Source organism: Hippopotamus amphibius, chromosome 12 (genome assembly GCF_030028045.1).
Source record: "Hippopotamus amphibius kiboko isolate mHipAmp2 chromosome 12, mHipAmp2.hap2, whole genome shotgun sequence".
Classification (NCBI taxonomy): Eukaryota; Metazoa; Chordata; class Mammalia; order Artiodactyla; family Hippopotamidae; genus Hippopotamus; species Hippopotamus amphibius.
The window spans coordinates 35,228,963-35,252,910 of record NC_080197.1 but is presented as its reverse complement, the minus strand read 5'-3'; the positions used below and the strand labels follow the sequence as shown (position 1 = coordinate 35,252,910).

The 23,948-nt window shown below is 42.6% G+C and overlaps 1 protein-coding gene across 1 annotated transcript; it reads left to right on the top strand.

The window, feature by feature from the left end:
- Positions 1–1,521: 1,521 nt before the first annotated feature.
- Positions 1,522–22,853, top strand: CRNKL1 (crooked neck pre-mRNA splicing factor 1). Its single transcript, XM_057701153.1, has 14 exons — positions 1,522–1,672; positions 3,634–3,786; positions 4,621–4,712; positions 5,535–5,693; positions 6,163–6,329; positions 12,634–12,812; positions 13,972–14,142; positions 15,499–15,690; positions 16,334–16,393; positions 17,066–17,146; positions 17,760–17,999; positions 19,198–19,299; positions 19,765–20,013; positions 21,280–22,853. The coding sequence occupies exons 1-14, from the start codon at positions 1,622–1,624 to the stop codon at positions 21,463–21,465; spliced, it is 2,082 nt and encodes a 693-aa protein (XP_057557136.1). The 5' UTR covers positions 1,522–1,621; the 3' UTR covers positions 21,466–22,853.
- Positions 22,854–23,948: the final 1,095 nt, after the last annotated feature.

Here is a 23,948-nt window from a genome sequence, read left to right as displayed (position 1 = left end):
TATCTAAAATTTGAAAAGTGAGATAACTTTAAAACGTTTAAATAACAATATGGTGGTACAGAGCTATGGCAAATGTTTTTACACTGGTTATGAACAACTTCTGTTTGGGAAATCAGCATAAAATTTTTTTTGAAAGCACTATCTGCAGAGGTAGATGTGATAATTCTACATACATAAATATATACACAAATATATAAATGAGACTTGCAACTGTCAAAAATCTCTTAACTAATGAGCCATCAAGCCATGAAAAGACATGGAGGACTCTTAAATGCATATTAATAAGTGAAAGACGTCAATCTGAAAAGGTTACACACTATATAATTCTAATGATATGACATTCTGAAAAAGACAAAAAAAATCAGTGGTTGCAGGAAGCAAAAGGAGAGGGAAGGATGAACAGGTGGAGCACAGAGGATTTTTAGGGCAGTGAAACTGTTCTTTACCATTCTATTACAGTGGATACATGGCACTGTATTATTTTTCAAATCCCATAGGCTAACTTCAACACCACGAGTGAACCCTTCTGTAAACTATGGACACTGGGTGATAATGATGTGTGATGTGTCTATGAAGGTCCATAGATTGTAACAAACCTACTACTCTGGTGGCGGATATTGATTGGGCGGTGGGGGGGGGGGGCAGCAGAAATAGAAATTTTCTGTACTTTTCATTCAATTTTCCTCTGAACCTAAAACTGCTCTAAAAAATAAATTCTTCTACTTTTTTTTTTTTTTAATTCTCTTAACCATTTGAGTGCACATAATTTTTCTGTTTCTGAAGACAGGTCAAGAATTATACCATAACAATTGCTGAGCACTTTACACAGATTTTCTCTTTAATCCTGGGGAAATCGATATTATTTTCGTCGTATAGTTAAGGACACTGGGACTAAGAGAATTGACAAAATTAAGACACAGTCACAGAAACTTTAAATATCTGTTTATCTGACCACAAGGCTGGCTTATTTGCTGGTACTCTAATGACTTATTTTCACTTTTTTTCTATTATCTGGCTTTAAAATACCTTCAGTTACTTTTAGTTACAAGCCTTGGAGTTAATTATTGGTTACAACTGTCCAGAAACCAAGGCGAGTGGACCTCAGGGACTACAAAGCCTAGAATACACCGCGGCGTCGGGCCGCCTGGGAGCGCAGCAGCTCGCCGCTCGGCATGCCGGGAATGGTAGTTTTCTGGCCGGCCTCCCTTCCCGCGCCCTCGAGCATCCGGACCGGAGCCGGGTTCCTCTCCCCTTGCCTGGCGCCGCAAGTCTACAGATCCACTCTTCCTCACACAGTTATCCCAATCCCGCAGGAGACCTGGGGATGCGCCCCGGACGCCCCGGAACCTGTCCGTCCCGCTACCGGGCAGCCAGCACTCCCCACGTCACCTGCAACTCCAGACGCCGTACTCCACCCCAGGCTCCGAGGAGGACGCGCAGCCCGGTTACCACAGAAACGACGTTGCCTCCGTCACGGCGCGGGAGGGAGGTCAAAGGTCACCTCGGCCAGTTCCGCTTCCGGTTCCGGTGTCGCGTTTGTTGTGGGAGAGCTGTGTGTGAGGGCGAGCCCTCGGGGCGGATTTCTGGCATCCAGGGCTCGCCCGAGGCTGCCGCTGCAGCAATGGCGGCCTCCACGGCGGCCGGGAAGCAGAGAATCCCCAAAGTGGCCAAGGTGGGCGGCGGCGCGGGGCCTTGTGGGAGGAGGCCTGGGAAGGGGGTTGGCCGGGCCTCGGTGGTGCCCGGGGTGGGAGGCGTGTGGTCCCGGGGGCCGGCCCGCCCAGTGAGGGGCCGCGGAGGAGCAGGAGGGAAGGGCCAGCCCCCTGGCGAACACACCAGATTTCCTCGGGATGGGCGCTTCCGCGTCCGCGGGGCTGTCGTGTGCGGAGGTGTTTTGCGGGGAGAGGGATGGGGTCCTTCAACACCGACTAGCTGAGCCGGGCACGCGCTAGGTGCTGGGGCGCTCCAAGAAGGGCGGGCGACGAGCAGCCCTCCAGTAAGACACTCTGAGGGTAAAATGGCAAGCTTGCAAAGGCTGCTGAAGCCGAGTGGAATATGCCGTGGCATCTGGGTTTGTGTGAGGGCTTTCCAGAGCAAAATTTTGCTGAGGAAGAGATAGTTAAGCTGACTCCTGAAGGCGAAATAGGAGTCAGCGCAGCTGAGAATGGAAAGAATGAGAGCAGATGACAAGCTGTGTGTTGCCGTAATTTAAGTAATTAAAATATCTGATATATGCGACAGCGGCTAATACTTAGCGAGTGCTTAGTATGTGACAGGCTTTGTCCTAAGCCTTTACAGACACTCTCCCTCCAGTCTCTTTCTGTAGCCCAGAAGGCTCTCTGGAGCCTGTCCTTTACATACCCACTTAGAAGACTCTCTGAGATAACGCATAGAACATAGCACAGCTTCGGGCACTTAATGCTTATTAGATGTGAGCTGTCATCATTATCACCATCATCATCATTCCACCCATGGCATTAAATACTTTATTTTTTTAATAAAATTATTTATTTATTGTCTGCATTGGGTCTTCGTTGCTGCGTGCGGGCTTTCTCTAGTTGCGGCGAGCTGGGGCTTCACTTCATTGCGGTACGCGGGCTTCTCATTGCAGTGGCTTCTCTTGTTTTGGAGCATGGGCTCTAGGCGCAGAAGCGTCAGTAGTTGCGGCACACAGGCTCAGTAGTTGTGGCTCTCGGGCTCTAGAGCGCAGGCTCAGTAGTTGTGGCGCACAGGCTTAGCTGCTTCGCAGCATGTGGGATCTTCCCAGCCCAGAGATCGAACCCGAGTCCCCTGCATTGGTAGGCGGATTCTTAACCACTGCGCCACCAGGGAAGTCCGAATACTTAATATTTCTTATAATTCAATTCCATAAACTTTTTTGGGGCTCCACAGGTCCCATAGAAATATAACGTGAGCCATATAGGTAATTTTAAGTTTTCTTGTAGCTACTTTAAAAAGTTAAAACAGTTGACATGAATTTTAATTTATATATTTTATTTAACCAGTGTAGCCATGATAGTGTCATTCCAACAAGTAAGGAATTTAAAAAGTTTAGTTACGTAGTTTATTCTTTTTTCACACTGAGGCTTCAAAATCCCGTGTGTGTTTTACACTTAACTGCCCAATTTGGACTCAGCAAATGTGATTCATGGCTGCTGTGTTGGACAGCACAGCTCTAAGGCCTCAAGAAGCTTAAAGTCTAATGTTGGGAATTTCCTGAATATGTCTTTGACTTGAAACGCCACGAAAAATCAAAAGTGATTATCCACTTGGGGCAGAAGTGGAAGAATTCTGTAAATAGAGGTTGAAATGCCAGGTAAGATATGGCACACATCTTGATAAAACCTCTGGTGAGAATTTTACTTAGGCAGCCTCGAGGTTTCTTATTAAACCATTTTAAAAGGGAAAACTTGTTATTTTTGCTACTTTATCTCTTGGGGCTTTTATCTATGGCTTTGTAATAGATACCCTGCAAAAGATAGAAAACAATATTTTTTTTACTTTGTTTCATAGAGAAATGGAAGCATGTCATGTAATAATATTTATAAAGTTCACATCCTAAAAAATGTTCATTTGTTTCTTAAATCTTATGTGAAATGCACTTGCTAAAATTAGAAATGTCTTCTGTCTTAAAAGGTGAAAAACAAAGCCCCAGCTGAGGTACAGATAACTGCGGAGCAACTGCTAAGAGAAGCTAAGGAAAGAGAACTTGAGCTTCTTCCACCTCCCCCTCAACAGAAGATCACAGATGAAGAAGAGTTAAATGATTACAAACTAAGGAAGAGGAAGGTGGGTCCGTGTGATATCCTTCAGCCTGTTGATATCGTTAGGAATTTATAGGTCAGAGTTTGTAAAGTTCCTCACTGGTTAGACTGTAAGCTAAAAAGAGGTTAGTGTTTCTAGCCACATGAATAATATAATTTCTGGTTACCAGGTGATTGCATTTTGCTGAACTATAAAATATGCCATGAGTTGTCTGTCTTAAAAAAATTAAATCTGTCAGAGACAGTATTTTTGGTGCTGAATCAAAGGTGAGTGGAAGTTTAACAGGCAGAACAATGGACAGCTAGAGGAGGGGTGAAATTAGTGAGACTGTGTTATGGTCTTCTGTCTGTACCGCCTTCTGTGTTAGGAGGTAAGATGTGGGATAGAGCCATATGAAGACCTGGGGATCTGATCTGACCTCCTCATTCTAGGATGTGGGATTATTTTAAACTCATAATCCTGTTGTATGTACTTATTAGTTATCCTCAATGAGTTGTGTATGAAATTCTGAGACATTACGGAGAGGACTTAATAGTCAAAAATGTTTTCTTATTAGGAAAACTGTAGAGTATATTAAAGTACCAGTTAGTTGTGGGCAATAAGAGAAAATATCAGCAATTCTACTAATAATTCTTTTTATCTAAAGTTTTTCTGTTTGTTTGCATGTAAGACTTTAAAGAAACACTTGTGACTGTAAACTTCTTTAGTGGGTTTCTTATTTCTTAAGGCTTCCAGAGTGTAATTTCTCTTAAATAAGAGCAACATGAGTAAACTTCTTAGCACAAAGATTACTAGACAAAAGATGATGTAATTTTTAGTTATTTTCCCTTGAATTTGACCCTTTTTGCCTATTTCCAGACTTTTGAAGATAACATAAGAAAAAACAGGACTGTGATTAGTAACTGGATAAAATATGCGCAATGGGAAGAGAGTCTGAAGGAGATTCAAAGGTAAAAATCACTGAGCATGTAATTGTGTCAATAAAAATTCATAAATTACCAGATACTAAGACATAGAAAAAGTTAAAGCACGAGTAAAAGCGTGTGCCTCTGGTAATAATTTTCAAAGTTTGTTCCATGGGACCCTAGGGTTCCTTTGAGGGGGCTGAGGGGCACTGTGGTGGAACAGTCCTGGAGGGAGCAGTGGAGGCTCTCCAGGTGGGTCTCGCCATGGGCACACACTCCACAGCCAGAGAAGTGCAGTTCCATCTGTTTTCTCCATACTGGAATTTTTTTTTTTTTAAATAAAAATTGTTCCACTGAAAACCGTGGCCAACAAGATGGAAATCGTGGCCTGAGCCTTCCTGTTACCCCCTTTCTATGTTCAGCCAGCACACCCCCTGCCCTGGCTGGGCCCCTGCACCTGCCACTCCCTGAACATATTGTGTCTCCTCACCCTGACACCTGACTGTTCTCTCTGCCTGCAGCGAGCACCCTCCCCACCCACCTTGGCCTGTGGTACTTTTCCCAAGTGCTCACCTACTGCTTAGCCTTTTCCACCAGACATTTTTATTTCTTTCCCCTCTACTTCCATGTGCACACCTTGACTATAACATTTATCACACTGTGTTGGAATTACATGCACGTTAGTCTTTCTCTAAGTCTTGTTACGGTTCCTGAGAACATCACATCCTCTCCCCTTTTTATGCCCAGAACCTGGCTCACAGTAAGCCCCTGACAGAACAGCAGAGCACTGCAGATGGTTTCAGGTGGTTGCCATGTGTCAGCACATGCATGCTGTTGCTGATACCCTCCCAAATCTTGCTTCTCAAGGGCTCGATCCATATACGAACGTGCTTTGGATGTGGACTATCGAAATATTACACTCTGGCTGAAATATGCAGAAATGGAAATGAAGAATCGCCAGGTCAACCATGCCCGGAATATCTGGGATCGGGCCATCACAACTCTGCCTCGAGTCAACCAGTTCTGGTAAGTTTCTGATCTAATGAAATGGCTTTTTGTAGACTATAAAGTTCCACATTTTTGTGTATTTTACTTATAGTCGTAATCATGTATATTTAATCTTATATCCTACTTTTTCTTTAAACTTACTATCAGTACTTTGTAATGTCCTTTAGTGTATTAAATCATAATCTCAATGTATAATAGCTGTGTAATCAAAATTGAAATTTTGATGCAGTCTTTTATGCTGAGAATCTTCTTGTTGAGCTAAGCAACTTTTGAAGAGAAAAATCCTTTTTTCCAATGGTTGATCCTTTTCAGACGTATATTTTGATAAGAAAACATGTTTGACTTAACCTTTATGGAAGATAAAGCCCTAAATCTTCTTTATGTTTAACAAAGTTTAACAATCTCTAGAGCTAAAAATTGCCAAAGACCATTTTTTTCCCTAAGTCATTTTGACCATGGCAGATAATCTCAGATGATTTTGTTAAAGGTACAAGTACACGTACATGGAGGAGATGCTGGGCAACATCGCCGGTGCCCGGCAGGTTTTCGAGCGCTGGATGGAATGGCAGCCAGAGGAGCAGGCCTGGCACTCCTACATCAACTTTGAGTTGAGATACAAAGAGGTGGATCGGGCCCGCACCATTTATGAGCGATATATCCTTTGGATGAGTCGGTGTGGTGCCCTTGCTGTCGCGGGTGTTGCCCTCTGTGAGGGGTGTGGTCTGGTTGGGACACGTGGTCATTGTTGGCCCAGAAGTCAACATCTGCTGCATAGGCTTCGTTTATATTTTCTAGGGGCACAGGTTGGTCAGAATAGAAGTTTGCGGTTTGGATAATTGAGTCTTTTCCAGCGAGACTTTGGTCTGTTTATACTTTGGTGTTAACGCTGTGGTTCCTTGTGGAAGATGATGTCCCAAGGCCTGGTGCTGCCGAGGGTCCTGTTTTGTTCTGCGGTGTATGTTGGTTATCCCCACCAGTACTGGACTCGATCTACAGGGTTACAGTTTACTAGCCTTGTGACCTCAATGCATGAGGTACCTCCTTGGAGCCTTTATATCCTCATCTTTAAAAGGGAGATAAAAGTTCCCGCTGTGGGCTGACTATGCAGAGGAGATGTTAACATGGAAAAGCACTCTCAGCAACTGAAGTGGTTGATTCTCGGTGCTCACTGTTCTTGTACTTGTGAATTCTCCTACGCTAGCTAAAGTTTGTCATCCCCAAATCAGTGTTTGTGGCACTTCGGCAGTCATTTGCAGACAGGCCCAGAGTGATGAAAAGTTTGAATCACCCAAGGCATGTGGTCCCATTTGAGGACAAACAAAACAACATCTGCCTTCTTGTCTCTGCTCTCCTGCAGGGATGACTGGGGCAGGGGTGGAAGGGGCAGTGCAGGGGAAAGTGAGACACCCCGACTCTGGGGCCAGCTGAAAAGGGCTGAATTCTCCCACTGACACCGGTTAGTGGGTGGCCTCAGGCAAGCCACTTAACACTTCTGAGACTTGTTTTCTCTTTTATAAAATAAAGAAAATAGAATCTACCAATGTTAGCTGTTTTTAGGATTTAAAATCACAATCTTTGTGGGAGTGGGGGGGGGTGTGTGTGTGTATTTCCGCTAGGAACAGTGATTTGGTGTTCATTAAGCAGAGCAACTTCATAGAACATAACTACTGTGAGATACAAGATGACTATATTATGTAATTTAAAAAAAATTATTATTGGCTGCGTTGGGTCTTCATTGCGGTGGTTTCTCTTGTTGCACAGCATGAGCTCTAGGGCACATGGGCTTCAGTATTTGTGGCACTCGGGCTCAGTAGCTGGGGCTTGTGGCTTTAGAGTGCAGGCTCATTAGTTGTGGAGCGCGGACTTAGTTGCTCCGTGGCATATGGGATCTTGGACCAGGGATCAAACACATGTCCCCTGCATTGGCAGGCGGATTCTTAACCACTGCACCACCAGGAAAATCCCTGTTATGTAATTTTAACATCTTAAATATGAATGCTCATTTTGTTATTACTAGTTTACAAAAGCATTTATAGTGCTTGCTATGTGCCATGCATTATTCTAAGCACTTTACAGATATTGTCATTTAATCCCCGTGACAGCCCTGCAATTCAGGAACTTCTTTCTACAGATGAGGAAACTGAGACAGGAAAGAATCTCTTGGGTGGTGGTGGAGATGGGGTTTGAACCCAGTAGCTGCTTCAGAGCCTGTATGCTTTATGTCATTGCCCTATTTGAATATATTACAATTTGGAAATTAATGATTTTTTCAAGGAAGGTAGATTGAAAGTAAATACAGCCTGTGAAGAAGTAAAAGGGTAATTCAAAACTTTTTGGCTCTGGTTAGCAGTCTTCTTTCTGTGACGTGTTTTTTCTTTCTTTTTCCTTTTTTTTTTTTTTTTTTTCAAAGTTTTTTTTGGCCATGGCTTGTGGGATCTTAGTTCCCCAACCATGGATTGGCCACAGCAGCAAAAGCACTGAGTCCTAACCACTGGACTGCCAGGGAACTACCCCCTGCCCCCCCGCCTTTTTTTTTCCCTTAAACTTTTATTGGAGTATAGTTGATTTACAATGATGTGTTAGTTTCAGGTGTATAGCAAAGTGAATCAGTTATACATATATATATATTCATTCTTTTTCAGATTCTTTTCCCATATTGGTTATCACAGAATATTGAGTAGAGTTCCCTGTACTATACAGTAGGTCCCTGTCAGTTATCTGTCTTATATATAGTAGTGTGTATCTGTTAATCCCAATCACCCAGTCCATCATTTCCCCCAGCGTGTCCCCTTTGGTAACTGTAAGTTTGATTTTGAGATCTGTGAGACTGTTTCTCTCTGCGAAAAAGTTCATTTGTATCTTTTTTTTTAAATTAGATTCCACATATAAGTCATGTATTTGTCTTTTTCTGTCTAACTTACTTCATTTAGTATGGTAATCTCTGGGGCCATTCATGTCGCTGCAGATGGCATTATTTCGTTCCTTTTTTTTCTGGCTGAGTAGTAGTCCATTGTATACATGTACCTATCTTATTTATCCATTCCTCTGTTGACAGACATTTAGGTTGCTTCCATGTCTTGGCTATTGTAAATAGTGCTGCAGTGAATATTGGGGTGCATGTATCTTTTCCAATTATGGTTTTCTCCAGATATATGTCCAGGAATGGGATTGCTGGATCATATGGTAGTTTTATATTTAGTTTTTTAAGGGCCCTGCATACTATTCTCCATAATGGTTGGACCAAATTGCATTCCTACCAACAGTGTAGGAGGGTTCCCTTTTTTCCACATCCTCTCCAGCATTTATTTTTTATAGATTTTTTTGATGGTGGCCATTCTGACCAGTATGAAGTGATACCTCATTGTAGTTTTGATGTGCGTTTCTCTAATAATTAGTGATGTTGAGCTTTTTTTTCATGTGCTTTTTGGCCATCTGATGTCTTCTTTGGCGAAATATTTATTTAGATCTGCCCATTTTTTGATTGAGTTTGGTTTTTTGATATTGAGCTACATGAACTATTTGTATATTTTGGAGATTAATCCCTTGTTGGTTGCTTCGTTAACAAATATTTTTTCCCATTCTGTGGGTTGCCTTTTCGTTTTGCTTATTATTTCCTTTGACGTGCAAAAGCTTTTAAGTTTAATTAGGACCCATTTGTTTGTTTTTGTTTTCATTTTCATTACTCTAGGAGGTGGATCCAAAAAGATCTTGCTTTGATTTATGTCAGAATGTGTTCTGCCTGTTTTCCTGTAAGTATCCAGCCTTACGTTTAGGTGTTTATTTTGAGTTTATTTTTGTGTATGGTGTTAGGGAGTGTTCTAATTTCATTCTTTTACATGTAGCTGTCCAGTTTTCCCAGCACCACTTATTGAAGAGACTGTCTTTTCTCCATTGTATATTCTTGCCTCCTTTATCATAGATTAGTTGACCATAGGTGCATAAGTTTATCTCTGGGCTTTCTGTCCTGTTCCATTGATCTGTATTTCTGTTTTTGTGCAAGTACCATACTGTTTTGATGACTGTAGCTCTGTAATATAGTTTGAAGTTAGGGCGCCTAATTCTTCCAGCTCTGTATTTTGTTCTCAGGATTGCCTTGGCTGTTTGGGGTCTTTTGAGTTTCTGTACAAATTTTAAACTTTCTTCTTCTAGTTCTGTGAAAAATGCCATTGATAGGGATTGTATTGACTGTAGGTTGCCTTGGGTAGTATAGTAATTTTGACAATATTGATTCTTCCAATCCAGGAACGTGGTATATCTTTCCATCTCTTTATATCATCTTTGATTTCTTTCATCAGCATCTTATCGTTTTCTAAGTACAGGTCTTTTGCCTGCTTAGGTAGGTTTATTTCCAAGTTTTTTATTCTTTTTAACGCAGTGGTAAATGGGGTTGTTTCCTTATTCTCTCTTTCTGATCGTTCATTGTTAGTGTAAAAGACTACAAGAAATTTCTGTGTATTAATTTTGTCTCCTGCAACTTTACCAGATTCATTGATGAACTCCAGTATTTTTCTGGTAGCATCTTTAGGATTTCTGTGTATAGTATGTCATTTGCAAACAGTGACAATTTTACTTGTTTTCCAATTAGGATTCCTTTTATTTTCTTCTGATTGCTGTGGCTAGGACTTCCAAAACTATGTTGAATAAAAGTGGTGACAGTGGACATCCTTTCCTTGCTTTCAATTTTTCACTGTTGAGAATGTTTGTCATATATAGCCTTAATTATGTTTAAGTAAGGTCCCTCTATGTCCACTTTCTGGTGAGTTTTTATCATAAATCGGCATTGAATTTTGTCAAAAGCTTTTTCTGCGTCTATTGTGATGATCATATGGTTTTTATTCTTCAGTTTGTTAATGCCGTATATCACACTTATTATTGTGTTTTTGTTGTCATTTTTCCCTAGGTATTTTTTGATTTTCTCTTTGATTTCTTCAGTGATCCATTGGTTGTTCAGTAACATTTTTCAGCCTCCATGTGTTGTGTTTTTTACATTTTTTTTCCAATTGATTTCTAATCTCATAGCATTGTGGTCAGAAAAGATGCTTGATGTGATTTAAATTTTCTTAAATTTACCAAGGCTTAATTTGTGACCCAATATGTGGTCTATCCTGGAGAATGTTCCGTGTGCACTTGGGAAGAAAGTTTATTCTGCTGTTTTTGGATATAATGTCCTATAAATATCTGTTAAGTCTATCTGGTCTAATTTGTCATTTAAGGCTAGTGTTTCCTTATTGGTTTTCTGTCTGGATGATCTGTCCATTGGTGTAAGTGAGGCATTGAAGTCCCCCTCTGTTACTGTGTTACTGTCGATTTCCCATTTTACGGCTGTTAGCATTTGCCTTATATATTGAGGTGCTTGTGTGTTGAGTGCATATATATTTACAATTCCTATGTCCTCTTCTTGCATTGATCCTCTGATCATTATGCAGTGTTCTTCCTTGTCTCTTATAACAGTCTTTATTTTAAAGTCTATTTTGTCTGATATGGGTATTGCTATTCCAGCTTTCTTTTGATTTCCATTTGCATGGAGTACCTTTTTTGATCCCCTCATTTTCAGTCGGTATGTGAAGTGGCCCTGGCTTCCTCCACAAACATTCCCAGTTGTGGAGCTCCACACTCCTGTCCCCTCAGGCTCTGTGCAGCCAATGGCAGTCTTCTCCCTGGGTCTGCTCTCCAAATCCCATGTCCCAACACCCAGCCCCTTCCACACTAGTGGGCACACATCTCAGGCTGGGGTGTGCAGGGTTGTGGCACAAACCATCTGTGTAGGTCTCTCTCTGTCCTGCCTGCTACAGACTGATTGCTGCACTCTCCTCTGAGCCCCCAAAGCTCCCCTCCTGTCCCAGCTGATCTCCCTGCCAGTGAGGGGGCTTTCCTGGTGTGGGAACCTCTCCTCTCCTTCAGCTTACCACCAGGGGCTCAGGTCCCATCCCCCTTACTCTTCTTTTTGTTTTTCTTTCTTTTGTCCTACTCAGTTGCACAGGGGTCTTTCTTGTCCTTTCAGGTGTCTGAGGTCCTCTTCTAGTGTTCAGCAGGTGCTCCATGAGAACTGTTCAATTTGTAGGTGCATTCTTGATGCACTTATGGGAAGAGGTGAGCTCCATGTTCTCCTACTCAGCCATCTTGACTCCTCCCACATGTTTTTTCCTTAATCAGTAATTCAAATATTAATGTTATTGAGCAGATAGTGAAACAGGTGCCATTTGTTGAGCACATTCTTTTGGCCCAAACTTACTTAGAGCTTTACCCCCATTTTTCACATTTAAAGTTGGCAATCATCAAATGAAGTTGGTTGGTATTATTTTTCTCTATTTATAGATGATAAAACTTGAGGTTTAGATGAGATAAATGTCCAGATCACATGGCTAGTCATAGGCTTCAGCTTTTTCGTGGCTCCAAACTCCTGTTTGTACCACTCCTAAAATACTGAATAAGTACTGGAGGAGGCCAGGCAAACAAGACCCAGCCCCTCGGGTCGTCAGAGGTTAGTGGGTCTCCACCTTTGTACATGTTTTATCACCCCCATAGCCACCCATAGTGTGTGTTGTTGAGGTTCTGGGCTTGGATTTGGGTTTTTTTTTTTGTTTTTTAACTTTATTTATGGCTGCGTTGGGTCTTCATTGCTTGTGCAGGCTTTCTCTAATTGTGGCAGGGGCTACTCTTCATTGTGGTGTGCAGGTGGGCTTCTCGTTGTGGTGGCTTCTCTTCTTGCGGAGCATGGGCTGTAGGCACACATGGGCTCAGTAGTTGTGACTCGCGGGCTCTAGAGTACAGGCTCAGTAGTTGTGGCGCACAGGCTTAGTTGCTCCATAGCATGTGGGATCTTCCCAGACCAGGGATCAAACCCGTGTCCCCTGCATTGGCAGGCAGATTCTTGACCACTGCACCACCAGGGAAGTCCCATGGGTTTTTGTGTTTTAAGCCACGTTGTTATGCCTTGTTTTTCCTTAATTCTGCTCACTTGTTCTCGTGCATCCTGATGTGAAGAACTGGATCAAATATGCCCGTTTTGAAGAAAAGCATAGTTACTTTGCCCATGCACGGAAAGTGTACGAGAGAGCTGTGGAGTTCTTTGGGGACGAACATATGGATGAACACCTTTATGTTGCCTTTGCCAAATTTGAGGAAAATCAGAAAGAAGTAAGTAAACTTAAAGGAACTTGATTATGTTGCAAAACAGCTTAGAAAAGATTACTTCTTGTACATGTTGAGTTCATTTACATTTTCTTATTCACTTATCCTTGGAGAAAATGCTTTCAAAATATGAAAACATGATTTCTCAAGGAAAACAGCATACATCTGGCTAAGCTGCAAATTGGGTGTGAGTGATTATAGGTTGTATTATAACTGTCTTAATTGCGTTGTGCTCTGCTTGAAAATTAAGTCTTTAAACCTAGAATGAGAATATTATTTATAAACTGGGAGTCACTTGATATCCTGATTAAAGGGCTTTACAGGTAATAAACCTGGGAAGCAAAAAGCCCAGAGCCTTCAGTTCAGAGAACAGAATTTGAAATGGAAACAGAGATTGCCCCACAAATAAGTCAGTTATTTTCTCCCATAGTATGTGTGGAAAATAATCCCGTAAAGTAACTCAAGTAATACAGGATTGGGAGGGGTCAGCAGGGGTCTGAATGCAGGGTCTTACACAGGTCCCAGAGGTAAGTTCAGATTCTGTCCTCAGGCTAGTGGGAGGTGTGGAGGATCTTAAGCTGGAAGTGGTCGGATGTCATCTGTGCTGAGAGGGGAGCCTCTGGCTGGTTCATGCAGAGTGTCCTGGGGGGAGGGTGGCAGAGTGGGAGTGGGGGGCATTTCACAAGGTCTAGGGAGAAATGGAGGTGTGTTGGCAGGGGCCTGGGGAGAAGTGAAGGGCTGTGTTGAGGAGATAGAAAGGGCCAGGCTGTGGAAACACTGAGTGTGAGGAATGCTGGAGAGAGGAAATGGGGGGGGGGGGGGCCTGATGGAGCAGGTGCATGATGGAGGTGGTCAATGCGGCTCCCCAGATCGGGGAATCTGACGACCCAGCTGGGCGGGCGGAACAGGCTCAGGTGAGTCTGAGATGCATGGACGGCATCCAGCTGGCAGCGTTGGGCACACTGTTAAAGGTGGGGCTCAGAGGAGAGTGTCCATCCTGGCTGAAGTACCTCAGCAAAAGGGAGAAGAAAAGTCAAACTTTGGACATTTTGAGGCCTCACAATCTAACTTACAAATAATGTTTTATGTCATAATTGCTTTTCACAAGCAGTGGCTAAAATGAGAATACCATGTTCTGAAAGATAATCATCCTGTCTGCTTTCAGTTTGAGAGGGTACGAGTGATCTACAAGTACGCCCTGGATCGAATTTCAAAACAGGAGGCCCAGGAACTCTTTAAAAATTATACCATCTTTGAGAAGAAGTTTGGTGACAGGCGAGGCATTGAAGACATCATCGTGAGCAAGCGGAGGTTCCAGTACGAGGAGGAGGTGAAGGTGAGTGCTGGTAGTGCGTGGCTGCGCCAGCGGGGACCTGCTGGCCAGTCCTGGGCCACAGCGTCATTCTCTCTGTCATGTGTCTGCAGTACACGGGCAGCCACTCCAGACGGGGATAAACGGAGCTGGTAGATAAGGTAGGTAGACAGCACTTGGATTTGCTCTGCCACTTGCCTGTTGGAAGTCACTTTGTTGGTTGCTAATTGTACATAAAGAACTGGAGCAAAAGAAACCTGGAATCCATTTGAGCTCATTTTTTAAAGATGGAAGAGTCAGAGATTGATCCTGAAAACCCATTTTTACACATTACCCTTTAGCTTAACTGCCTGACCAGAAGGTGTGTTGTAGTTAGGGTTGCACTCTCATCTGTCTGTAACGTACTGTTTTGATTTGAATTCATAGGTAGTAGCATTTTTCTTTACTGGTTCGATATGTATTTTAAAATACTTCTGCTTGGCCAAATTAAGGTATCTCCAAACAAAGGGCTAAGTCTGGTGCTAAATGGGGTCAGCAAGATATATTCAAGTTGTATTACTGTTAATTGAAAAGGCAGGTTTTGCAGTTGTGAGCATGGTTTAATTCCATTGTAATTTTAAATCCAGACATAAGGCTAGGGAGTCACATATATAAACAAAGATGCATGAAAAGTAGATGTGTGTTTTCATAGCTATAGATATTGGGAGGCTTGCAGAATCAACAGGAAGCTGGAGGAGCAGGCTAGGAAAATGGGAATCAGGGCAGTTGCAGAAGGTCCTGGAGCAGGAGATGGGACAGTCATTTCAGTCTGGCCAGGAATGGCTGACCCACTGATGGACACTACTTCCACGTTCTCAGTGTACTTCATCTCTACGTCACCCTCAGGTAGGGGTCCTTACTTGGCCAAGTGTGGTGGCTGCCAGTGGGCAGAAGACGGGGAGCCGGCTCCAGTCATCTCTGTGGAAGAGAGGCATCCAGGCACTGCCAGAACAGGACTCTGCTCTGACTACCAATTGCTGCTTTGTTAAAACAAAAACAAAAAACCAAAAACAGAAAAGCAGAAAACACCAATTGTTATCAATTTTTACGTTTGCCTCTAAGTCATTTTTCCATTTATACTTTCTTTAAAGAAAATTAAAAAATGGTATAGTCCAAAAAAATAGGCTGTTGTAGGTGAAAGGGGCTTTTCTGGGGAACCTCTGACTAACAGTCTGTCTTCTATATTCCTTTTCCTTTTCTATTTATAAAATCTCAAGAATGGTATTTTTAAATGAACTAACCTGTAAAGTCTAGAGAAAAGTTGCCCCAGTATAGAAAGTCGGTGTGGTGCTTTCTTTCAGCTCACAGTCCAGCAGCTCTGGGTCTTCCTTGTCTTCCTAGGCCAACCCACACAACTACGACGCGTGGTTTGATTACCTGCGCTTGGTGGAGAGCGACGCTGAGGCGGAGACAGTGCGGGAAGTCTATGAGCGAGCCATCGCCAACGTGCCACCTGTGCAGGAGAAGAGGCACTGGAAGCGCTACATCTACCTGTGGATCAACTATGCCCTGTACGAGGAGCTGGAGGCCAAGGTGCAGAGCCCAGTCTTGGGTACCTACAATCCTTGAAACGTGGAAATTTCGCTTTAGATTCTTACAGGCCTCCCTTCAGCCATGTAACTATACATTCTGTCTGCCACATTTTAAACTCTATACACCTGTAGTGGACACAGGTGAGGTGCTTCTTAGTTTTGTGATATATTTTTTTTAAACCTTGAGGCACAACAAGATTATTACTTGGAACTTGAAGGGGAACAGTGAACCAGCCCTCAGTGTCATTATTTACAGTTTCCTGGGTTTTCTCGTCAAGAGGGATTACATCTGGATTGCATATTCTTGTTTTTAGCAAAGATCAAGTGGAATTTTCAGGAATTGGTTGTAAGTTAATAGAAAAAGATTAACTTTTTGATGTTGATCTGAGACCTTAGAATGTCTTTGTTTCTGCTGTCAGGCAAAAAGCCATTCCACAGGGAAGCTCTGATTCTGATGGCTATATTGTGGGTGATTCTGTGATCAAAGTTTGGCCAGTGGTAGTTCACTTCTGATCATAAATGGAGTCAAGGTTTGAAAATAACTTGTGGAAACATATTCATTGTTGAGGTGTACATTTTTATTAGTTATAGTAAACTTAGTAATAGACGTGAATATTTTGTGCAAATTTCTTATCTTAATGTAGGATCCCGAGAGGACAAGACAGGTTTACCAAGCCTCTTTGGAACTCATTCCTCATAAAAAGGTATGTTTGTCCTAAGTGTTCTGTTCCAAACACATCAAAATCCTGCATCTGTTACTTGTGAAATAATTCAGTGAAGTCATATTTATTGATTGGCTCTTCCCTGAGCTAGGCACCATGGAAGACATAAATAAGAACAAGATATACTCTTTGCCTCTGAAAACAGTTTACAGTCTAGTTGAGCGGACAGCTTGTGTTAAGTGACCAGTGACTGATACACATGCTGACGGAGAGATTCCGGGAGGATGGTAATTGGAACAGACTGAGCAGAGTGCTCAGCATGAGCGGGGACCGCCAACAGGCTACTGGCACCTGCGTGGTCATCCACAGGCACAGGGAACACGTGTATTCTGGAAATGGTTGACATGTGATCTCTGCGTATTTCCCAGCGTAAGAGACAGAGATGTTGACTGAGTTGCCTTCTAGAATAGGGGGGCGTGTTCTGTCTGCCACAGCACACCCACAGACAAAGCTGTCTCTCAGTAGGGGCTGCAGAGCCCCGTGTTACAACGTGAAGTGTCTAGATTACTGTTCGTAATTTCTATCAAATATTATCATCTTAGCTTATAAATGAGAAAATACATCTCTCCTAGCTCTGAAGCTTTAGGGAATTTTTCTGTGGCTCTTGTTAGTTTAAATTTAACTTACGTGAGTTTTTGTGCTTTTTTTTTCTAGTTCACGTTTGCCAAAATGTGGTTGCTGTATGCACAGTTTGAAATAAGACAGAAAAATTTACCATTTGCCAGAAGAGCTTTGGTGAGTAAAGAAAAGGTCAAGATGCATCAATTTAAGTCCTTTGAGAAGAAAATTGAAATATTAATGCTTACAGGTTGTGTAATTGCTACTGAGAAGGCAACAGAAATACTGTGCCTTCATAACCCGAGACATGTTTGAAAGCACAGCCTTTGAAGAAAGATTGGGTGATAATGCTTAAGTTATCCTGTGTCAACACTGGACAGTTACAGCTGCCAGTTACCAGATCTTCCCTCCACCTAGAAACATTTGGTCTTAGATCTTTAGTATTCTGATTCTCTATAAGATTTTTGGTATATTAAATGCACCTCCCTCTTAACAAGTGTTCTCAAATTTCTTAATAGGATCAGATGCAGCTATCCTTCTGGTAAGCTACTCTCACCCGGGCTGTAGGCAGCAGGATTCATTCTTTGATTACCCTTTTACTTTTGGAAGGTATCGTCCATCTGACATCTGCATGCCATAAGACATCCTGAGAAACTAGGTGAAATTCAGAATAGTTTTCCACGCCAAGGCTCTTGCTCAGTGGAGAACAGCTTGTAGGCCACGCCAAGGAGGTCTGCGCACAAGTCGGACCCACTCAGGCATCACGTCAGTCGGTTATCTTCTCTTCCAGGGAACTTCCATAGGCAAGTGTCCAAAGAACAAGTTATTTAAAGGTTACATAGAACTGGAACTGCAGCTACGAGAATTTGACAGATGCCGGAAGCTTTATGAGAAGTTCCTGGAATTTGGTCCAGAAAATTGTACCTCTTGGATTAAATTTGCAGAATTAGAGACAATCCTTGGAGATATTGAGCGAGCCCGGGCGATCTACGAGTTAGCCATCAGTCAGCCACGCTTGGACATGCCAGAGGTGAGGCACGCGGGGGGACTATGGCTTTATTTTAGATGCTTGTCCAGTGTTAACATTAGATGACCATCTGAATATATGTGTCTCTTAAAGCATAAAGATGATGTCATCTTTAGTCTTTTGCACTAAGATTAGGACTTCCTATTTTGGAGACAGAAAGATGTGGGAAACAGCCCTCTCTAGTCAGGTACCACAGCACAGCACAGCCCAGGTGTGCTGTGACACCAGGATGAGTTGGGATCTTATGGGTGGGATCTTCCTCCCTTTTTCTCTACCGGAGGCTAAAGGGGCTGGGCCAGGGCAGCGCAGTCAAGGCCACTTGGAGAACAGGGGAGGCAGAAGTTGAGAATGCACAGCCTAGGATTCTTCTGGTGCAGTTTTGCCTACATTAGGCTCTCTCTAAACCAGGATGTTCCTGGAGGTACCACTCACTGCCCCTGTCCCGGAAGGCCTGGCTGCGCGACTGTAAAATGCAAAATCATCCCATCAGGATCTAAGCTGGAGCCGCGAGGTGGCGCCAGACCGCAGCTAGCACAGCGCGAACCTCTCAGGAGCCACAGAGCTCGCTCAGTGACTCTTGCTGTGTTGTGACCATGCACTGAACGGTTCATCAGGCCCTACTGACTGCACAGGGCATGGCTTTATGTGTCACTGGTCCCATCGGTTGCCCTCGGCTATTCCACAGACTGTGACTCCCAGGTGTCTGGGCCACATCTTACTCGTCCTTGTGCCCTGACAAGCTGTACCAAACAGGTGGGCAGCTGTTCCTGGATGCTTGTTGAATTGAACTCAGACACATCAGGGAGCTTACAGTGGAGGCAAAAACAGTGTACACTGGCTGATCTAGGCCCATTTTCTCCCCATGAGTTCCTGGTATGTGGCAGGCTCGTGACAATGCCTGGGATGTTTGGCAAGTTTCTCTGCTGTTGTTGATGTCTGGCATTTGAGAAACTCCAAAAGAGAATCTGAAAGTGAATCCAATGTCTTTTTTCTTATAATGTAGACTCTTAGCCGAATTTTGGCCAGCTTGTAAATGCCAATATTATTTATTGTATCCACATACTGTCTTTATTCCTTAATTGTTCATGAAATTTCTAGGTTTCTAGATGTCCTAGGTTGGAATGCTAGTTAGGCTGTGCTTTGAATAGGGGCATGTTGCTTCTTAAACGTCAAGACTGACCTTTGAAGTTGTCTTTCTTAGGTGCTTTGGAAATCATACATCGATTTTGAAATAGAGCAGGAAGAAACTGAAAGAACACGAAATCTTTACCGACGATTGCTTCAGCGCACACAACATGTCAAGGTATCCTGTGCTTTGTGGGTTATCTTTGATTTTGCTTGAATCAGTAGTCCTGAAGAAAGAGTGTATTTCTATATTTTAAATGTGTTTTTTAAAAAATATATATTTATTTTAAATGGCTTCCATACTTTTACAGAGAGATTGTGAGTCTTAGAGGACTTTGGAATGTTAAGCTTATACCAGGTCAATATTTATACTGCATGTTAATAACTTGGATATCATAGGGTTGAATAAAAATTAAACTTTTTTCAGGATTTTAAGACTATTTCAGACACCTAATTGGATATGGAGGCAGACTGCTTCACCATTACTATATAAGAAGCATCTAGTCAATATGTTATATTCTTTGGAATATGAGAGATGAACACATTAGTACACTCAGATGTCATTAACAAGAAGTTAGCTCTATTATTACATTGTTTTCTGGGTGATATGGTTAATTTGGTTCTGTAATAATTTTTTTTTAAGGTATGGATCAGTTTTGCACAGTTTGAGTTGTCTTCAGGGAAAGAAGGAAGTTTGGCCAAATGCAGACAAATTTATGAAGAGGCTAACAAAACCATGCGAAACTGTGAAGAAAAGGAAGAGAGACTTATGCTGCTGGAATCTTGGCGAAGCTTTGAAGATGAATTTGGAACAGCATCAGATAAGGAGAGAGTAGACAAACTCATGCCAGAGAAAGTCAAGAAGAGAAGAAAGGTCCAGGCTGATGATGGGGTAAGAACTGAGCACCTGGAGCTGCTCCTTTCATGCCAGCTGAGCAGAAATGCACTCAGCTTTGAAATTCATACTTTTAAGTGGCATGTGTACAATCTGAGAAAGGTGGCAGACAGCTGGAGGAAAAGACAAGTCACAGTCTGGCTACAGTGGAAACACAGCAGGGTGTATGGTTCACCCAGGGGTGGAGAACAGGGGAGGGTTGGCAAAGGTCCTTCCTGGTACTCAGTGCCAGGAACTGTATGAAGTGTGGCATTTCCAGGGCATTAAGCAGGAAGTCAGGGTGGAGGAATTGAAACTCAGCCTTTAGGTAGGAGCCAATCCAGAGAAGGCTTTGTAGGCTGGAATAAAGCTCTGATGCAGTTGGCATCTCCTGCGGGCAGATTCTAGGTGCTTCGTGGGAGGGTCTGTCTGGAGGCTCTTAAGCCAAGCAGGTGGTGGTGGAAGCTGGACTAGGGCGACCTTTAGGAAGTGAAATCAGTGCTTGATTGGAGGTGGAATGTGAAGGCAGGGAGTCAAGATAAACACAGATTTATGGCTTTCACTGTTGGGGAAATACTAAATCTTTAAAAATTTTTAAATCTCACACATAAGACACTGAATATCTTCTTGGTTGACCATAGAGGAGCTGTGCTTAGTTTCTTAGGATTTTTTCCACCAGGTTTTAGCTCTCAGTGAGCTATAGCTGCAGGAACACCCATCCAGCAGCAATTACTCACTCCTGGTCTCCTGGGCCTGGCCCTTGTTCTTTCTCTTTGAAAGTTCTACTTTTTTTTTTTTAAAGCAGACCTTTATTAGTAGTAGTATTAGTATTAGTATTTGGCTGTGTTGGGTCTCGTTGCTGTGCATGGGCTTTCTCTAGTTGTGGTGAGCAGGGGCTACTCTTCTTTGCAGTGCACAACCTTCTCAGTGCAGTGGTTTCTCTTGTTGTGCAGCATAGGCTGTAGGCATGCGGGCTTCAGTAATTGTGGCACACGGGCTCACTAGTTGTGGCACGTGGGCTTAATTGCTCCGTGGCATGTGGGATCCTCCCCAGCCAGGGATTGAACCCATGTCCCCTGCATTGGCAGGCAGATTCTTAACCACTGCGCCACCAGGGAAATCCCAAAAGTTCTACCTTCAAAGTAGACTTCAAGGTAGTTTTGCACAATGAAGATAAGTTGAATTTGAACCCTGGGTTTTCTAGTGAAAATTCTCCACTTTAACTGAAATGTATTTCAGCCACGTGGTAGCTTATCTTTTAACTGTTCTACTTTTTTCCTGCAGTCAGATGCAGGCTGGGAAGAATACTATGATTACATCTTTCCAGAAGATGCTGCCAACCAGCCCAACCTCAAGCTCCTGGCCATGGCCAAACTGTGGAAGAAACAGCAGCAGGAAAAGGAGGCTGGTGAGCAAGACCCGGATGCGGACATTGCTGAGCAGGAATCCGGGCCTTCCTGTTCCAGTTGAGAGATGTTTTACTATTTTTATAAATTTATAGTTTGGAACTCTTGCGACTCCTGTAAGTTTTTGGCTATTTCACCACTGATGAATTGATGGAAATCTTTGACAACTACTTTTTAATTATTTTTAAAATGCCTGTGGGTTAGTTAGGGGTGGGGTGGCAAGTAAAGGAATTTTTTTAACTACTGGATTTCTTTATCTGAGTCTGAACATTTTGTGTCCACATCGTGCGTTAGGAAATCGAATTAAGCTTAATGCTTAGCATCTATTTTAGATGAAACTGCAGAATTTTGAAAGAGTCTTGTTTTAGAAGTTCTCAATTACATTCCATAGTAACTTTTAAGGTAAAGTTTTCTCATGCTTGTCTTCCTCATAAAGATATTCTGTGCCTTCATCTGAAACCTGTCACTTATTTAACATCTTAAGAGTCACGCTAACTTGAATTCCATTCCCAGCTCTGTCACTTAGTGATACAAAACCTTTATTTTCAGTTTCTCCACTCATAAAATGAGCTTTTGCCAATTCATTTTGAAGATTAAATTAGAAAAGGCGTATACCTGGGACAGAGTAAGTGCTCAATAAAATGTTCATTCCTGGCCACTTTCTTAAATATGTTCCTTCCTTGTGGAATTGAGTGCACTTGGATTAATTTAACTTCTAAACAGCTGTACCTTCTTAATGGCCGTTTATACTAAGTGCTTTTGAAAACACCAGTTGGAAAATAATTTACAGTTACTGTATTTCTGAACAAGGTCTTTTTTTCCAAAGAATATTTTAGTTGAATTTCAGTTACACTGTAATCAGTTTCCCAAACTGGTTGAGCTCTGCAGTAGCTTGTTTAAAGAATAGTAATGTAACAGCTATGAAAAGCAATGTCTCATGCTCCAGTGAGTTCGGGAAACCCTAGGTTAAGGGCTAAGCCTTGTTGACAAATCTCATAGTCAGGCTTCTCAGGGCCCTGATAAGCTCCTGTACATTGTAAATCCCCAGCAGCAATGATCACCATGTTTCCCAAACCCAGTGGACAAGGAAACCATCTCTACCTAGAGCACTGCTGTAGTAGAGACTGTCTACTCATAAAACCTGATATGTTTGACCTAGCCTTACTTTAGACCGTGAAAAACACCTGAGGAAACTTAACAGTATGCTAAGTCATGAAGCAAAGGAGCACAAAATGATAATGTATTTTTTGGCTGATATGTTGCTTATATTCTTAAACAAAAAATACTTGCTGTAATTATATTTCTCAAGCCTTTTTTTTTTTTCCCTCACTGCCCAAACTGTTTGACTAGAACCATATTGTGTTTTTTTCACCTGTAAGGACAGTTTGCAAATTTGTTATTACATCTTCAAGTATGTTATTCACCCAAGGGAATAAAAGCTAGTCAATATGGTGTTACACTGTCTCTTGAGAAGAAGAGTGGGGGCAGAAGGAAGTATGACCAACAAGTAAAAGCAACCTATTCTCAGCCTCGCTTCTTCAGTTGTGGGACCGGTGTCAGCTGCTGGGGTCATAGGCTCTGGCTGTTGAGTCCCAAGGTCTGTCCAGTCGGTAAAGAGGAGCTAAGTGCACAGGGCCATAGGGTGAGGTGAAAACAGGCCAGATGCTACTGTAAGTGAGTAACCATAATCCTGTTCTGTTTGTGTTGCGTGTGTGTAAGGAGAACTAGCAGTCAGGCTCACGTGTAAATGCCTAACACCACTTCCGGGCAGGTAACGCGCCAGTGTGAAATGCGTGAAGAAGAAGTTACTCTCCTGGGAGAACATAAAGAACTCATTTCTCTCTCACCCTCAACTCCACCAAAGTCAGTCCTTTTAAAAGTAAAAGGGTTTGGGGACTTCCTAGGTGGCACAGTGGTTAAGAAGCCACCTGCCAATGCAGGGGACACGAGTTAGAGCCCTGCCCCAGGAAGATAACCACATGCCACGAAGCAGCTAAGCCAGTGCGCCACAACTATTGAGCCTGTGCTCTAGAGCCCGTGAGCCACAGCTACTGAGCCCATGTGCCAACAATTACTGAAGCCCACATGCCTAGAGCCTGTGATCCACAACAAGAGAAGCCACCACGAGGAGCCCGTGTACCACAATGAAGAGTAGCCCCTGCTCTCAGCAACTAGAGAAAGCCCATGTGCAGCAACGAAGACCCAACACAGCCAATGAAAAAATAAATCCAGTAAATAAATTTGAAAAAAAAATAAAAGGGTTTTAGTAATCATTTCTGTGATTTATTTCATTTTCTTTAGCTACTTCTTTTACTCACTGGATATTTTCAGATATTACAGGTGATGAAAACTACACATGAAAATACGGTGGTTAGCCTGTGATCTAATTATGTAGCCTTTCTTTAGGAATTAGGTTCTTTTCTCCCTTTGTTTTAGCATCTTTTTGTATTTTGAAAGGCAGGATTTAAGCAAAGCATTGTGAGACTAGATAAAGACCTGAGACGGCAGTATGGAAATAATAAGTATCTGGGAAGAACTTATTCTGCA

Excerpts from the sequence above, each read along its gene's own strand:
- CRNKL1 (XM_057701153.1), top strand. The coding sequence starts at position 1,622 with ATGGCGGCCTCCACGGCGGCCGGGAAGCAGAGAATCCCCAAAGTGGCC. Across the intron at positions 3,787-4,620 it reads ACAAACTAAGGAAGAGGAAG|ACTTTTGAAGATAACATAAG; the intron begins GTGGGTCCGTGT and ends GCCTATTTCCAG. Across the intron at positions 12,813-13,971 it reads TTGAGGAAAATCAGAAAGAA|TTTGAGAGGGTACGAGTGAT; the intron begins GTAAGTAAACTT and ends GTCTGCTTTCAG.